The following is an 18,044-nucleotide window of genomic DNA, read 5'->3' on the forward strand; positions in this document are numbered from 1 at the left end:
CAAATATGCACTTCGCAACTTGATGGATGAATGCTCTGTGGGAAGATCGATCTTGTGCAAGCTTAGATAGGTCCACCTGGGTCTTCACTGCTATCTTGATAGAATCAAGCCATCAAGATGCTGGTCTCCCTCTTTCCCTTGTGTACTAGTTTCTTCTATATTTTGGATGAGAATCACCTATTCTAGGCTATGTGTGTGAAAAAACATTGATTCCCATACAGATACAATGTATATCATTTGATTTTTACAGATATATTGCAAATCTTTAACATAGGAAACTGTATTTGGTCTTGAAAATTTTAAGAACTGCTAATGTATAAAAATGGATGCCATATGGATGCCATATGGATTGCATATGAATGATAATATGGGAGAAAACGGATGAAAATTGAACCAAGGGTAGTATCTACTAACAGCACCTTGGAAAAGGGGTATGTCTTACGTTTTATTGGATGTACATGTTTCCCTATGTGTCAGACCTTGTTTGTTTTATGCACCATGTGGGAAACAGATGACATTGGAAGTGGCTGATGGAGCATCTGCAGTGTAATGGCAATAGTGTTTAGCAGCATCAGTGCCATGCCAAAAGATTTTCTACCATGCAAGGCATACACTCTGCATGAGGGGGTAGAGATTTTTCCTGAGCATGATAAAGCTAGATAGGACAGTGCCACAAAGAAGTGTGACTTCATGTAATTTACGGATATAGGGAGGTCCTGGAAAGAGAGTGTGGAGTGTGCCACATGAGCCACCACTGATTTAGGCAGAGTCAGCTTTCGATATTTGCAATATAGAGACTTTCTCACTAACTTTGTTACTTGACTATAGGTAATACCCCTAAAAGAGGGAATAAATAAGGGAATTTGACAAGTCCTTGAGGAAAAGTAGGAGAAGAGAAACAACATCGATGCATAATCCATCCTCAGGAAACAAGTTTATCTGCTAGTATACAAAGCAAGAAAGATCACCATAATATATCAATCAAGTTAAGAAAGAGGAGTTAAAGCAGTATGTCTTCGGTTGAAGCAAACCCTTTATGTCCTAAAGGTTATCAGCAAACATTGAAACTAGCTATGATATTCTGAAAATAATTTCTTAATTATTAATAAACTCTGTGTAAATTGGCAAGCAAGTTTAAAGGGTGTCTTAACTGTTACTAAAGGTTGAACACGCTAGCTTGACTGAAATTTTGACCCACATACAGATAATAAGCTGTAAGTTTGTCAAATCTGTTATAAACCACTGCTTGAGAGCAAAATTGGTTAATCTACATAAGGATGTGGCCCCACAGAGCCACATAAAAACTGCATATCACACTGCTATTAACACTGTGCATTCAGGGGTCAAAGACATATTCTGTGATCTTAGGAATCTAGTTTGGGATTAGATAACATCCTTTGTGACCAGTTGGGTTGAATGAATCAAACCACCTGTCACAGATCAGGAAGTCTTCAAACTCTTAATGAGAGATTCCGATTTGTTTAACAACCTCAATCTCTAAAAGTGATCACATGTTTGAGTATTGTCATCCTGACAGCCTAACTAGGTTATATTAAGTGCTTTCTTTCTACTTCTGGACGTTTTATTAAGTGACTACAAATCTCTTTAGAAAACTCACCAGGGATTTTCATATGGTTAAAGAATCATTAGGAAATCTTATACTGCTAAAGGGATGGGCCATTACTCACCATTAGTGGCCACATCGCTGTAAAACTCATAGGGAAGGCATTTGCTAAATACCTTGTGTAGTACATTCTGTCTTTGAGTGGAACTATTGTGGTCCACTCATCCCATCACGTGACCCCCGGACTCTGTGACCTCTGAGATATGGTGATGTCACGCCAACTTTCAGTTGACCTGACATCACAGAGGTGGGCCCCAGTCTCCCTGAGTGACTCGGCTGTGGGCGGAGTTTCACCACTCGTCACAACCCAGCATCTTGAGCACGCTCTCTCCTTCGCTGCAGAGCGTCACAAGCAGGATCGATGCTGAGCTGTAACGAGCAATGAAACTCCGCCCACAGCCAGTCACTCGGGGAAACTAGGGCCGCCTTGGTAATGTCGGGTGAACTAGAAATTGATGTGACATCACCGGATCTCAGAGGCCACAGAGGCCAGGGGGGTCAATTACTGGGCATGAGTGGACTGCAAGAGCACCGCTCAGAGGCAGAATGTAATAAACAAGGTATTTAACAAAAGCCTTCCCTGTGAGTTTTACAGCGATGTGACCACTATTGCAGAGTAGTGAATCACCCCTTTAATTCAACTCAATAAAATTTTATCAAGTGTGATTCTTGATACCATTAGACAAAATAACTGTGCAATTTTATAGTTTTTTTTATTACCTCTTACAACATGGCATACTAAACTCCTTTCTTCTATATGCAAATTACACTGCACGATTCTTTTTAATATGCAAAAATGTTCAAGCATTATGTGAATGTCTACCATAAAAATATTAACATACCATACCTCTTTGTTCTTTGGATACCTTGGATACAACAACTGGAATATTATGTTCCGATCCTCCCTACAACACATAGAAATTATATCTACTCATTAAAGCAATTAAAAAAGGAACAAAGGAAAAAATGTCATTGAATAAATTTAAATTCATTATATAAAAGGTGGAAGCAGAATATAATTCCCTTATTACAGTGTATCAATAAGTTACCTCATAAAATCATTAAAACTTCTAAAGTTAATATAATATTAATCACTAATTTGTTGCAAGATTAAAATTTCCTATTAGGTCGCAAACACATGGTAGCCTTTAATGGTAAAACATGACCCACAGCGATATATGAGGCCTTGTTATACCTGCTCAAGTTTTTAATTTTACATGCACATTTTTACTCTATGTATGAATTTATATGAATCTGACAGATAAAAAAGGGCCATATTCCACCAGGTAATCTCAAAAAGCAGGCATAGCACATGGAAGGCTTACAACTTCACAGTATTGAACATCAGAAGATCTGTGTGCCAATGCACAGCTCCATATATGCAGAAATATACATTTTTTACTAATTTCAGTTTTCTCAAGGCTTTCATAATCTTCAGAATACTCAGGCATACATTTTATTATACTTAAAACTACAAAGAAAATGGACCATCCAGCTATGAATCTTTTAATACTACGTAAGGCCCCCTTTATATGTCCATGCAAAGCATTTGTGCTTTGCATGGCTGTGTTAAAGGTGCGTAAGGCCCCTCCGTGTGCTGTGATTATGGCACACATATGTTGCCCCTGTGCTATCCGTGTGGCATCCAGATAGCACACAGACAGCATAAACTTTCTTTATTTATATCTATATTTACCTGTTCATGGTGCTGATGTCTCCGATGCTGCTGCTTCCGGGTTTACAATGCAGTGAATATGCAATGGGCATAATAAGCGAGACCCAGAAGCCAGTGACAGCAGCACCAAGGACAGCAGCTCTGAAGGAAGGTGAGTATAGAAAATCATTTTATTTCTGTGTACATTTATTATACTGTGTGTGGGACTACCAATGTAGAGGACTACCGGTCCCATGATTTCCATTATCTGTCACAGTCACAAATGTTGCTTATATTCCAGCTGCCAGGAGGATCCTTTATTACAAGGTGTATCATATTGCTTTAATTATAAGCAGCCTTAGCACAAATCTGCTATGCTATTCCCCATTGTCCACTGCCCAGCATGTAAAACACAATCCCTTTTCCCTCCTGAAATTTGGAGCAAAAAGGAGGGCTAAGGAGCAGTGAAGATAAAAGGGTGATTTTGCCAATGTATGTAAAGCGCTGTGGAATTAATAGCGCTATATAAATAAATAAAATTATTATTATTATTATTATTATTATTATTATTAGAACATACAAAAAACAGGTTAAGATTCCCACAATGAAAAATTCCATAAATAAACTGTATTACATGTTGTAAAAGTTTACATTATGATAACCAAACATGGCACTGTCTAACCATACACATACACATCAATGCTAATAAGTAAACCAGATCTGATGTTTGAAATCCTGAATCTTAAGGAGAGGAAAAAAAAAGTTAACAAAACAACATGTTCGGAGAACAAGTATTTGCCAGGGGCAGACATATCAGTAGTAAAGCCAAACAGAGGCCAGGAGGTAAGAAGGCCGCTACCACCTCCAAAGCAGGTGGAACTGTGCATTACAATGAGCTATCGGACTGCAAAGGGCTCATATAGTGTTCTTGGTGGACTTCACAAACGGTTATATGCCACTAAACGTTTGTTTCTTTTTATTAAATATGACAAGATCACATCCCATTTATGACGATTATGGCACAGGCCTTTCTCAATGTACATCCAACTATTGTTGAAATGATCCAGTAATGTGTTTTGGGTTTGCTTGACCAAATTCGTCAAATAATAGGCTTGGATATTAGGCAAGCTATTACCTCCATTTTTCTTATGCTTAAATAAGGTAAGTTTAGAGATTCTGGGAACCTTCCCCTGCCAAACAAAAGATGAGATCTGTGCTTGTATTTTAATCAATATTTGTTTAGGGATAGTCAAGGGCAGACAATGCATTATATACAAAATTTTTGGTAGAATAAGAGCTTTATAAGAGACTATTTTCCCTACCCAGGATGTTTCAGTGATTTTTAAGGTATTCAAAGTGGTTTGAATTACATCTAAGGTGCGCCTGACATTAACTGAAATAATTTTCTGTAAATTAGAAGGGATAATTATACCTAAATCTAGAAGCTCATCGGGCGACAAGTCGAACGTAAATTCTAACTGCAAAAAATGACGTAAATGTGGGTCTAAATTATACTGCAACATTTTAGATTTAGAATGATTAGATTGATAATAGGAAATATTAGAAAAATCTGTAATTATAGAACTAACACGCTGCAAAGACTTGGTTAGCGTCAAAAGAATGTCATCTGCATACAGTTAGGTCCAGAAATATTTGGACAGTGACACAATTTTCGCGAGTTGGGCTCTGCATGCCACCACATTGGATTTGAAATGAAACCTCTACAACAGAATTCAAGTGCAGATTGTAACGTTTAATTTGAAGGTTTGAACAAAAATATCTGATAGAAATTGTAGGAATTGTACACATTTCTTTACAAACACTCCACATTTTAGGAGGTCAAAAGTAATTGGACAAATAAACCAAACCCAAAAAAAAATTTTTTATTTTCAATATTTTGTTGCGAATCCTTTGGAGGCAATCACTGCCTTAAGTCTGGAACCCATGGACATCACCAAACGCTGGGTTTCCTCCTTCTTAATGCTTTGCCAGGCCTTTACAGTCGCAGCCTTCAGGTCTTGCTTGTTTGTGGGTCTTTCCGTCTTAAGTCTGGATTTGAGCAAGTGAAATGCATGCTCAATTAGGTTAAGATCTGGTGATTGACTTGGCCATTGCAGAATGTTCCACTTTTTTGCACTCATGAACTCCTGGGTAGCTTTGGCTGTATGCTTGGGGTCATTGTCCATCTGTACTATGAAGCGCCGTCCAATCAACTTTGCGGCATTTGGCTGAATCTGGGCTGAAAGTATATCCCGGTACACTTCAGAATTCATCCGGCTACTCTTGTCTGCTGTTATGTCATCAATAAACACAAGTGACCCAGTGCCATTGAAAGCCATGCATGCCCATGCCATCACGTTGCCTCCATTATGTTTTACAGAGGATGTGGTGTGCCTTGGATCATGTGCCATTCTTTTTCTTCTCCAAACTTTTTTCTTCCCATCATTCTGGTACAGGTTGATCTTGGTCTCATCTGTCCATAGAATACTTTTCCAGAACTGAGCTGGCTTCATGAGGTGTTTTTCAGCAAATTTAACTCTGGCCTGTCTATTTTTGGAATTGATGAATGGTTTGCATCTAGATGTGAACCCTTTGTATTTACTTTCATGGAGTCTTCTCTTTACTGTTGACTTAGAGACAGATACACCTACTTCACTGAGAGTGTTCTGGACTTCAGTTGATGTTGTGAACGGGTTCTTCTTTACCAAAGAAAGTATGCGGCGATCATCCACCACTGTTGTCATCCGTGGACGCCCAGGCCTTTTTGAGTTCCCAAGCTCACCAGTCAATTCCTTTTTTCTCAGAATGTACCCGACTGTTGATTTTGCTACTCCAAGCATGTCTGCTATCTCTCTGATGGATTTTTTCTTTTTTTTCAGCCTCAGGATGTTCTGCTTCACCTCAATTGAGAGTTCCCTAGACCGCATGTTTGGTCACAGCAACAGCTTCCAAATGCAAAACCACACATCTGTAATCAACCCCAGACCTTTTAACTACTTCATTGATTACAGGTTAACGCGGGAGACGCCTTCAGAGTTAATTGCAGCCCTTAGAGTCCCTTGTCCAATTACTTTTGGTCCCTTGAAAAAGAGGAGGCTATGCATTACAGAGCTATGATTCCTAAACCCTTTCTCCGATTTGGATGTGAAAACTCTCATATTGCAGCTGGGAGTGTGCACTTTCAGCCCATATTATATATATAATTGTATTTCTGAGCATGTTTTTGTAAACAGCTAAAATAACAAAACTTGTGTCACTGTCCAAATATTTCTGGACCTAACTGTATAATGAGATCTTGTATTGTCTTCTATTATAATGGATGCCCCAAATATTTTTATCTAATCTAATGGATTCAGCAAGCGGTTCTATCATAAGGGCAAAGAGTATAGGGGACAACGGACAGCCCTGTCTAGTACCATTAGAAATACGAAACTTATTTGAAAGGAAATGATTCACCAAAATCCGTGCCGTGGGGGTAGAATATAATTATAAAATTAAATTTAAAATTTTCCCATGAAAACCAAATTTGTCAAGAGTGGCGGACATGTAACCCCAATGAATGTGGTCAAAGGCCTTTTCGGCATCTAAGGAGAGCAAAATGGTGGGCAGTTTCTCTTTTTCTACATGGGACAAAAGATTAAGTAATCTTCTAGTAGCATCTGAAGCCTGTCGATGTTTAATAAATCCAACCTGATCCATATTAATTAAACTAGGGATAATTGGCAGCAATCGATTGACTATAAATTTAGAAATGGTTTTGGTATCAGTATTAATAAGAGAAATGGGCCTATATTTAGAAATGTTTAAAGTATTGTCTGTGCTCTTTGGGACTACCAAGGCAGAAATAAGAGCGTGGAGATTACTGCAAGATATTTTATTACGCTAGGGCGAACCCCTCAGCGAGATTAGAGAGGTCTCGTTAGATATATTAGAATTATTAATCCCACGTATTAAACTAGATGGTTGGAAAAAGAAGGGAATTTAATACATGTGTAATTTATTAAGAAATAATTCTCTTTTAGGATTTGAGGCTCTTGCTGAGGTATACCATCTGCCTGATACAGAAAAGATTAATTGGGTTAGGATAAGTGAATTCTTGGCAGATACAACAACTTCTGCCTTCAAGACTCCGAGATTACTGAATGTTCTTTTGCACAATCGGACTAATGAGATCTTCTGGAAAACTAGTAACATTTACAGAATATTCAATAATAATCTCCAATTGATTAAATTACAGCATATGAAATCTTGGGAAAGAGATCTGGATTGTTTATTCTCACTTAATCGATGGCAAACGTCCTTGAAGCACACATATACGAATTGTGCTTGGGCTAATTTGCAGGAAACACACTATAAATTACTTAGTAGATGGTATTATACGCCTCAGAGATTGAATGTCATCTCATCCTCTAATTCAAGTCTTTGTTGGAGGGGTTGTGGCTGTACTGGCTCTTTATTCCATATTTTTTGGAGTTGTCCTTTGTTGGGTACCCTATGGAAAGACACAGAACATCTTATATATACGGTGACCTCAGTTAGAATTCATTTAACCTCTGAGCTAGCTCTCCTATCTATTGGTTTGGAGGAGTTGAAAAAGCGGTGTAAACAAATTACTTGCCATATTCTTTTGGTCATTAAATCTTTACTAGCATGCAAATGGAAGGAAATAGATGTCCCCTCAATACAAGAAGTTATAGATAGGGTTTCCTTACACAACATCTATGAGTACAACATAGCCCTGAAGGAAGGTAACTTTTCTAGATATGCTGAGAGGTGGTATTTTTGGTCTCTTAAATTTAACCCAACCCTTAAGATATACGACCTTTGATGTTATTCTCTTGGGGTTTTTTTTTCTACATATATTAGTTGTTTGAATTTTCTTACTGTTTGCAAAATTTGCCTTATATTTGCAGTATGTTTCTTTTGCATAGTAATAGTTGCTAGGAATCCTGGAGTTGTATATTTTTATTTATTTATTTATTTTTTTAATGTTGCCTTTTAAATTATATCTAAAGCCTATTGTTTGTTAAAAAATGACAAAAATTGTAAAATAAGTAATTTCAATGCTTGCTACACCTCATTTTATGTTTCCCCTTTCCCTTTTCCCTGTTATAAATAAAGACAGTATACAAACGGTTATATGCCTCCATGTATTGGGAAGGCATTACATGGTAAGTTATATATATTACTACATCTAAATAATTAGTATAATTAAAAAAAAAAAGAAACTGTAGTATGTGAAAGATAATATATTTGACTAGAGATAAGCAGATCGATCAGCAGAGAATCGAGTTCGAGTTGCATTTTCTGAAAACCGTGGTTCCATACAAATTTTAAAAATTTGCGTTTTGATCCTGAAGGATCAGCAAAAGAAAAAAATACCCATCAACAATTCCCGCACTGCTGAATGCTCAGTGAATGACATAGTGTCAACAGGTACTGCCATGAGGGTTTTTTCCCCATAGTGCCCCTCAACAATCAGATAACATGGTCTTTCCCAGCCATCAGAGGGGCTTTCATAGACATTATAAAAGATACCGGCGGGACAATTTATGCACATGCTGTGTAAGGATAGAAGTTCAAAGCACATAGTATAGTAACAGAAAAGGCCTAATTTCAGTGCTGATGAGGCAGATGGAAAATGGGAGTGATAGTTTGTCTGTTGAACTTTGAATATTATTATGGAGAATCAAGTGCTATATGTAGGGGACTGATAATATGTTTTTTAGCCCTCTTCATTGCTCCAGTAGTCTAATATTAGATATGTACAAATGCTAGCTGAATACAGCGGCCAGTTACAGGTGTTTCCTTTTGTTGAGCTTATTCTACCTATATTTTCGAATCCTATCCAATTTTATAAAGGCATGTGGCTGTGATTTTTTCACCTTTTACATAAAAGGTCTCTTTTTAGGATTACTTGTTTTAATTTTCTTCCTTAGATACCGTACACCCACCCCACGATCATATTGCCCTCTGTTGCCACATGTTCTTCTCTGGTTGTGAACCTACATCTAGCAACTTTTCATGATAGTATTTTTTGTTTTCTTAACTAATGTTTTAGTTTGGTTGAAGGGGTAAAATCATTACTAATTAAAATAAAATAAACATTAAAAATTCTTAAAAAATAAAATATGTTGAAGTCATTTGGTAATTAAAAAGGCTGTGTATGCATTACAGAGCTTAGAACGGGTTCAGCAGACTACAAGGAGAATTTACAGTGTTATACACAGATTTCCCAGGCAATTAGGAGCTTTTTAATTAAGCGATTTATGACAGATTTATATGCTAGAATTGCAATATTGGGGAGAAATTTGGCAGTTGGCAATTTTTGAACTTCAAAAGACCTATTGATCTCTTACTTTGGATATATGTTTTTTTTTGTTCTAAAAAACATGAAAAGTCTAGACTTGTCAGCTAGAGTTGGACAGAATTTATTAAATCAAAATTGAATTCTACTAAATATTGTATCCTCTTGAATGTAATTCACGCTGCTCTAGTTCAGTTATATTTTGACTGGCTTTTTTTGCTAAACCAGGTGCACGCAAAATATTTAGAAAAAAATAAAAGCACCTCTAAAGCCTGCTTCACACGTGATGACCGATTGTGCGATTTCACAATCGATCGTACCCACCCCCGTCGTTTTTGCGTCACGGGCAAATTGCTGCCTGTGGCGCACAAACTCGTTTAACCCCTGTCACACGTACTTACCTTCTGGACAACCTCGCTGTGGGTGACGAATGTCCACTTCCTGAAGTGGGAGGGATGTTCAGCATCACAGCGACATCACACAGCTGCTAGCCAATAGAAGTGGAGGGGCGGAGATGAGTGGGACGTAAACATCCCGCCCACCTCCTTCCTTCTGCATAGCCGGCGGGTGCTGCGGGATGGAGGTAAGCTGCTGTTCATCATTCCCGGGGTGTCACACAGAGCGGCGTGTGCTACCCCAGGAACGATGAGTAACCGGCGACATTTTAATTAAACGAGATTATGAAACCGAGCGACGTGTACACGACTCAGAATTTGAGAGCGATACTGCGTCGCTCGGAGGTGTCACACAGCCCGATGTCGCAAGCGATGCCGGATGTGCATCACAAAAACCGTGACCCCAACAATCTATTGCACGATAGATCATCTCGTGTAAAGCACCCTTAACACTTCTATTTCCTCATACAGTTCTCCCCCATGTTGTCCACCCTAAACAGGCTTCTTACTGCCACCACATGCTGAATCTCGGAGCATTCTTCAATCAGTGCCAAAACTACTGACCACAACTAGGCCAGGGGCAGCCCTGCCTATGCGCAAGGCCTAGTCTCACCTGGTAGTCTCGGCTTAAAGTACATGTTGTAAGGTTTTGGCAACTGTAGAAGGTGTACTCTAGATTTTTCAGTGTCCTGGATGTCTCTGTGCATGTGCATTGTAAGGTTGTGGTGACTTTGTGACATGTGCTACAACCTTGCAATGCACACTATTGGTTGGAATTTCTGGCTTTGACAGGGCTTGGGAAGTGCCGGTGTAGCCTGAATATGATATTTCAGCGCATAGCAATGGTTACAAGAGATGTTAAAGACCGAATGGGGGACAGTTACAGTGGGGGAAATAAGTATTTAATCCCTTGCTAATTTTGTAAATTTTCCCACTGACAAAGACATGAACAGTTTTTATTTTTAAGGGTAGGTTAATTTTATCAGTAAAAGATAGAATATCCAAAATAAAATCCAGAAAATCACATTGTATAAATTATATAAATTGATTTGCGTTTTACAGAGAGTAATAAGTATTTGATCACCTACCAAACATTTAGAGTTCTGGCTCCTACAGACACTTAGATGCTCCTAATCAACTCATTACCTGCATTAAAGATTGCTGTCTTAAATTGTCAAATGTATAAAAGACTCCTGTTCACAAACTCAATTAATCAGTGAGACTCTAACCTCTACAACATGGGCAAGACCAAAGAGCTTTCTAAGGATGTCAGGGACAAGATCATAGACCTGCACAAGACTGGAATGGGCTACAAACCATAAGTAAGACGCTGGGTGAGAAGGAGACAATTGTTGCTGCAATAGTAAGAAAATGTAAGAAATACAAAATGACTGTCAATTGACATCGATCTGGGTCTCCATGCAAAATCTCACCACATGGGGTATTAAGGATCATGAGGAAGGTGAGAGAACAGCCTAAAACTACACAGGAGAAACCTTTAATGATCTCAAGGCAGCTGGGACCACTGACACCGAGAACACCGTTGGTAACACATTACGCCACAATGGATTAAAATCCTGCAGTGCCCGCAAAGTCCCACTGCTCAAGAAGCCCCGTCTGAAGTTTGTCAATGAACACCTGGAGAATTCTGACAGTTATTGGGAGAAGGTACTGGCATCAGATGAGACAAAAATTGAGCTCTTTGCCATTAACTCAACTCACCGTATTTGGAGGAAGAGAAATGCTGCTTATGATCCAAAGAACACTGTCCCCACTGTCAAGCATGGAAGTGGAAACATGTTTTGGGGGTGTTTCTCTGCTAAGGGCACAGGACTACTTCACCGCATCAATGGGACAATGGATGGAGCCATGTACCGTAAAATCATGAGTGACAACCTCCTTCCCTCCGACAGGACATTAAAAATGGGTCATGCTTGGGTTTTCCAACATGATAATAACCCAAAACACATAGCCAAGGCAACAAAAGAGTGGCTCAAAAAGAAGCACATTAAGGTCATGGAGTAGCCTAGCCAGTCTCTAGATTTTAATCCCATAGAAAACTTATGAAGGAAGCTGAAGCTCCGAGTTGCCAAAGTGACAGCCTCAAAAACATATTGTTTTAGAGACAATCTGCAAAGAAGAGTGGACCAAAATTTCATCTGACATGTGCGCAAACCTCATCATCAATTACAAAAAACATCTGACTGCTGTGCTTGCCAACAAGGGTTTTGCCACCAAGTATTGAGTCTTGTTTGCCAGAGGGTTCAAATACTTATTTCTCTCTGCAAAATGAAAATAAATTTATATAACTTATACAATATGATTTTCTGGATTTTATTTTGGATATTCTATCTCTCACTGTTAAAATGAAACTACCTTTAAAATTAAAGACAGTTCACATCTTTGTCAGTAGGAAAACTTACAAAATCATTAAGGCTGGGGCCACACGGGGATTACTGCGATCCCTTTCGCATGATACTTGGCTCACGCTGGCAGTACAGCAGAGCCGAGTGTCATGCGAGTGTCCCTGCGACTGAGATCCGCCCGTGCGAGCGGACCTCAGCTGTGGGGGGTGGTCTGGCACTGAGGAGGGGGGGAAGGATTTATTTCCCTCTCACCTCCGTAGCCGGCTATTGCCATTCTTGCACTGCACTGGCGGTACACTGGTGTACCGCGAGTGCAGTGCGATTTTTCTCTCACCCCTTACACTTGAATGGGAGCGAGAGAAAGAATCTCGCATTACAATCGCAGCATGCTGCAATTGTTTTCTTGGTCTGATTAGGGCTGAGAAAATAATCGCTCATGGGAGCTGACACATACAGTCATGGCCAAAAGTTTTGAGAATGACACCAAAATTATATTTTCACATGATCTGTTGTCCTCTGGTTTTTAATTGTGTTTGTCTGATGTTTACATCACATACAGAAATATAATTGCAATCATATTATAAGTACCAAAAGGTTATATTGACAGTTAGAATGAGTTAATGCAGCAAGTCAATATTTGCAGTGTTGACCCTTCTTCTTCAGGACCTCTGCAATTCTCCCTAACATGCTCTCAATCAACTTCTGGATCAAATCCTGACTGATAGCTGTCCATTCTTGCATTAGCAATGCTTGCATTTTGCCAGAATCTGTTTGTTTTTGTTTGTCCACCCGTCTCTTGATGATTTCCCACAAGTTCTCAATGGGATCAAGATCTGGGGAGTTTCCAGGCCATGGACCCAAAATCTCTATGTTTTGTTCCATGAGCCATTTAGTGATCACCTTTGCTTTATGGCAAGGTGCTCCATCATGCTGGAAAAGGCATTGTTGGGCGCCAAACTGCTCTTGGACAGTTGGGAGAAGTTGCTCTTAGAGGACATTCTGGTACCATTCTTTATTCATGGCTGTGTTTTTAGGCAAGACTGTGAGTGAGCCGATTCCCTTTTCTGAAAATCAACCCCACACATGAATCGTTTTAGGATGCTTAACAGTTGGCATGAGACAAGACTGGTGGTAGCGCTCACCTCTTCTTCTCCTAATAAGCTGTTTTCCAGATGTCCCAAACAATCAAAAAGGGGATTCATCTGAGAAAATGACTTTACACCAGTCCTCAGCAGTCCACTCCCTGTGCCTTTTGCAGAATATCAGTCGGTCCCTGATGTTTTTTCTGGAGAGAAGTAGCTTCTTTGCTGCCCTCCTTTAAACCAGGCCTTGCTCAAGCAGTCTCCGCCTCACAGTGCATGCAGAAGCACTCACACCAGCCTGCTGCCATTGCTGAGCTAGCTCGGCACTGCTGGTAGTCCGATCCCGCAGCTGAAACAGTTTTAAGATACGGTCCTGGCGTTTGCTGGTCCTTCTTGGGCGCCCTGGAGCCTTTTTGGCAACAATGGAAGCTCTCTCCTTGAAGTTCTTTATGATGCGATAGATTGTTGACTGAGGTGCAATCTTTGTAGCTGCGATACTCTTCCCTGTTAGGCCATTTTTGTACAGAGCAATGATGGCTGCACGTGTTTCTTTAGAGATAACCATGGTTAACTGAAACAATGATACCAAGCACCAGCCTCCTTTTAAAGTGTCCAGTGGTGTCATTCTTACTTAATCATGACTGATTGATTGCCAGCCCTGTCCTCATCAACACCCACACCTGTGTTAATGGAACAATCACTAAAACAATGTTAGCTGCTCCTTTTAAGGCAGGAATGCAATGATGTTGAAATGTGCTTTGGGGGTTAAAGTTCATTTTCTTAGCCAATATTGACTTTGCAAGTAATTGCTGTTAAGCTGATCCCTCTTTATGACATTCTGGAGTATATGCAAACTGCCATTAGAAAAACATAAGCAGTAGACTTTGTAAAAATTAATATTTGTAGCATTCTCAAAACTTTTGGCCATGACTGTAGGCTAATATTGGTCCCAGTGGAATGCAATTTTTTTATCGCACTCCACTCGCACCGAGTGGCTTAGGCCTTAGGGATCAAATACTTATTTCCTCCACGGTAGTAGCTAAGGTGAACGATGTGATGAGTATTAGTTATTTTTTCCTTTTCTTTATTTTATTTTTATCAGGCCTTTTCGGTGTTTCCGGATCCCAGAGCATAAGAAGGCACATGTTTTTGGCAATCAAAATTCAAGGTAAAATCCAATGCAAATTGGCGAAATCAAATCTTGTCAGATGCACTCATGTGTAATGACAACACATTAAAATCATTATTATAATATACTGCTTAGTTGCATAACAAGAGATACTAATAACTACAAAAATAGTTATGCAGAAAGATTGTTATTGCAATCAATCAAATTTGAAACAATGTTGAAACTCTTGTTGAGATAACTATATATAATTATTTTTCTTTACGTAAGAATATTATTTCAGCTTGATAAGCTAAAAAAAGAGAAAAAATAAAGAAAATAATCTAATCAGTATGTACTGTAGCTTCAAATTGTCTACAACTCGCAGTAAATGCTCCATTGCTTTTTAGGCAGTCAGATAAGATTTAAACCCTCAAGAGCATGATCTAAAAGAAATACAATAATGGAAAAGTAATGATGTACAAATACAAATGGATAAAGTGATAATAAAATTGACCACCAAAACAATTCCAAAGAACAAAATAAATACATTGTCTGACAGTGCTTTATATACTAATTAATAAGTGAACCAGTTACTAAGAAGAAGACTAGAGCTGTCCATATTGTGACAAGGCGACCGGTTATATTGTGAATGACAGGTATGTACCACGGAAGTGGTGTGATCCTGGGAGTTCTTTCTGGTGCATGTAGTACCACATCTTCCTATAGTATTGAATGGGCCAGGATAACGGATGGCTAAGAGATGGGTGGGACTGGCCATCCACATACCCCTGCCTATGGGTGTGTCTAACACAGGTCTTAATTAGCTTGTTTGGCACATGGCAGAGAAGTGTATTGTTTTTGAGCAGTGTATGAGAAGCAGCCTCAGAGGGAAAAGAGGCTGTTTATCTCAGAGAGATCTGAAACCTCTGGAAGGAACCCACCTGAAGGGGCAAAGGGTTGGCTTCACATGTGAGTGAGTGAAGGTTGAGGGAGCTCTGCTCAGCATACTGGAAAGTATCCAAACCTTTGCAGGCGGACCACGACACAGACGGACCAGAAATCCGTCTGTATTTGTGTTCTGTTTGAGGAGCGGTTTATGGTGTTGTTTTTAATAAACAGCTGGACTTTTAAAGGAATTTGTATTCATGTGCTACCTCTGAGATGCAGCCAAGTGAGTGACCCCCATTACATGAGCAGGCGAATGCTTACAATACATATTAAAAAGCTAATTGCCCCCTTCTAATTGACAGGTAGAAGGAAGGTACATGTAGTCAAATCTCATATATATATATATATATATATATATATATATATATAGCTGACTCTTCGCTGCAAGGAGCTGCTCATACACTCCAGGGATTAAGGATTGAGTTTTACTCAAACCACCCTATATTCATACCGTAAAAAATACACATTGTTAAAGACAACGTACCTGCCGGTACTGCTTAAAGGGTAGCATTAAATGGCTTAAAGATAAAAAGATGTACATCAAACTACAGTTCTTACCAGTTTTTAATTTAGAAAAATTGCTCCTGCTTCCTGTTCTACGTTGGCTGCTCTATACAATGCCAGATTCTAGCCTAATATGCAGACCTTTACACTAGAGAAGGCTACCTGTCAGTGACTTTATGGAATGTTTTGTCTGTTAGTCTCAGGGGTGGGATTACTAGTTTTTAAAAAAAATCTTTAAATATATAATCACTCTGTCACAAGCTGTCTATGCTTTACTTTTGTGTCGGTGATGAATGAGCACTACCAAGCTTGGGTGCTCAGTACTCGTAAGAAATAGTTGGAAGCTCATACGGGGCATGACTTGTGTTCTGAGTATAATGGAAGTCAATGAAGAATATAAGCATTTGTCTGGAAGATTTTCTGAAAAAATGCTCAAGTCCTCCATTGACCTCCATTATACTCAGTACTCAAGTTGTGCCCATTTGAGCATCCAACTACTCATTGCAAGTACCAAGCACCTGAGTAGAGGGGGCCAAAGTACCATTTTGTAAAATGAAAGCTTGTTAAAGGCTACATGCTGGGCCACGTCCACCAAGATAAGCATCACGCTCACCAATTGAGTCATAAGTATGCTGTTTAATTATGCATCCCCATCACACCCCACGCTGGGGGTCTTACTTCAAGATCTTTAATAAGTCCAGCCAGTCACGCCCACTATCTCCACTCCCTCCCACTGTCTCTGGCTAGTCATGCCCACAATCTCTGCTCCTGCCCACTGTCTCTGGCTTGTCACGCCCATTCACTTCCATTCCCCGATGCTACAAGTAAGGCATTCTATCTACATTTTCTGGTGTCATCCGATTTTATAAAGTCATGTGGCATTTTTTTCCTTCAAGATGAATTTAAAAAGTCTCTTTTTTTGCTTGTTTTAATTATCTACACTAGATATCATACACGATAAAACCATACTACAGTTGTTGTCACATATTTGGTATCCATCGAGAACCGAAGTTAACCAACTTCAGCACCTAGCATTTTACGTTTCATTAACCTACTTTTTAATTTGGCTAAATGCCATTATTTTAAAAAAATATGTATGTTTGGCAATTATTGGAGTAGTCACATTTAACAATTGTAGGTGTCACAGCAATACTGGCTATTGCTGCAAATTACTTTTCATCCATGTACTTAAATAGAGACCTGTCGTGAATGACTCCTGGCTCAGCTGGAGCTGAGCCTTTTTTTTAGTTTCACTTCTGATGCAAGTCACGTTAGGGGTTAATCCTTTCTGCCTCGTTCTGGAGGTCAGGCTGCTTTATTAGGGCACTGTTTCTCTTGGACTTCGCCAGTGATATTTCTGGCTCTGCTGTGTTCTGCTCTTGAGTGACCTGTTGTCTGCCCTGCCCCCTCCTGACCTCCGTGTTCACCTGACCTGTTAACCTCCTCTGTTGTCTGTTTCCATCAGTGTCTCTCCCGCTGTCTCCCTGTTCGTTCCTTATCTGTTTACCTTAATTCTGTCTAGTCTTCCCACTCCCCCTCGCTTCTAGGCTCTGATTTCCCAGCTACTGACTGTTTGCTTCCCTCTGACTACGTTTAGACTTTGCCCTTGTATACTTACAAGACCTCATGTTGTGACATGCCTTTCTGACGATTCTACTGCCATCTGGTGGGCTTGACTAGTATTACCTCTGCTAGGGAATTCCCTGCTCATACGTTTCCTCCACTTTTACGCCCCCTAGTGGTTTACCAGCTACCTTCTCAGATAGTTTCAGGAATCCTCTCAGTCCCACATTACTGCGCTGTACTGCTATTGTACATCTTAGAGTACAGCATGACAAGACCTCTTTAGTTAAGATCAAGCTTTTTTTTGAAGAGTGAGGAAATTTTAAAACAATGTTGCTTGTATATTAACAAAATTTAGGAAAAAAATTAAACATTATACTTTTTTTAAAATGTTTGCTAAACCCAAGATTTCTAGGGCAAATCTAATATCACGGATAAGAATGTGGTTGCCGCTAGTAGGAGTTGTAACACCACTGTCTTGGCACTGTCAAAC

The 18,044-nt window shown here is 39.4% G+C and overlaps 1 protein-coding gene across 4 annotated transcripts in view; it reads right to left on the bottom strand.

Moving 5' to 3' along the window:
• The window catches only part of SNTG1 (syntrophin gamma 1), a 1,064,578-nt gene that overhangs the window by 299,932 nt on the left and 746,602 nt on the right, over positions 1-18,044 (bottom strand). For all 4 annotated transcript variants that reach the window (XM_075353282.1, XM_075353284.1, XM_075353281.1 and 1 more), the window contains one exon: positions 2,472-2,529. In XM_075353282.1, the coding sequence (XP_075209397.1) occupies positions 2,472-2,529 (58 nt within the window). The remainder of the gene's footprint in view (positions 1-2,471; positions 2,530-18,044) is intronic.

This window comes from Anomaloglossus baeobatrachus, chromosome 6 (assembly GCF_048569485.1).
Source record: "Anomaloglossus baeobatrachus isolate aAnoBae1 chromosome 6, aAnoBae1.hap1, whole genome shotgun sequence".
NCBI classification, from domain to species: domain Eukaryota; kingdom Metazoa; phylum Chordata; class Amphibia; order Anura; family Aromobatidae; genus Anomaloglossus; species Anomaloglossus baeobatrachus.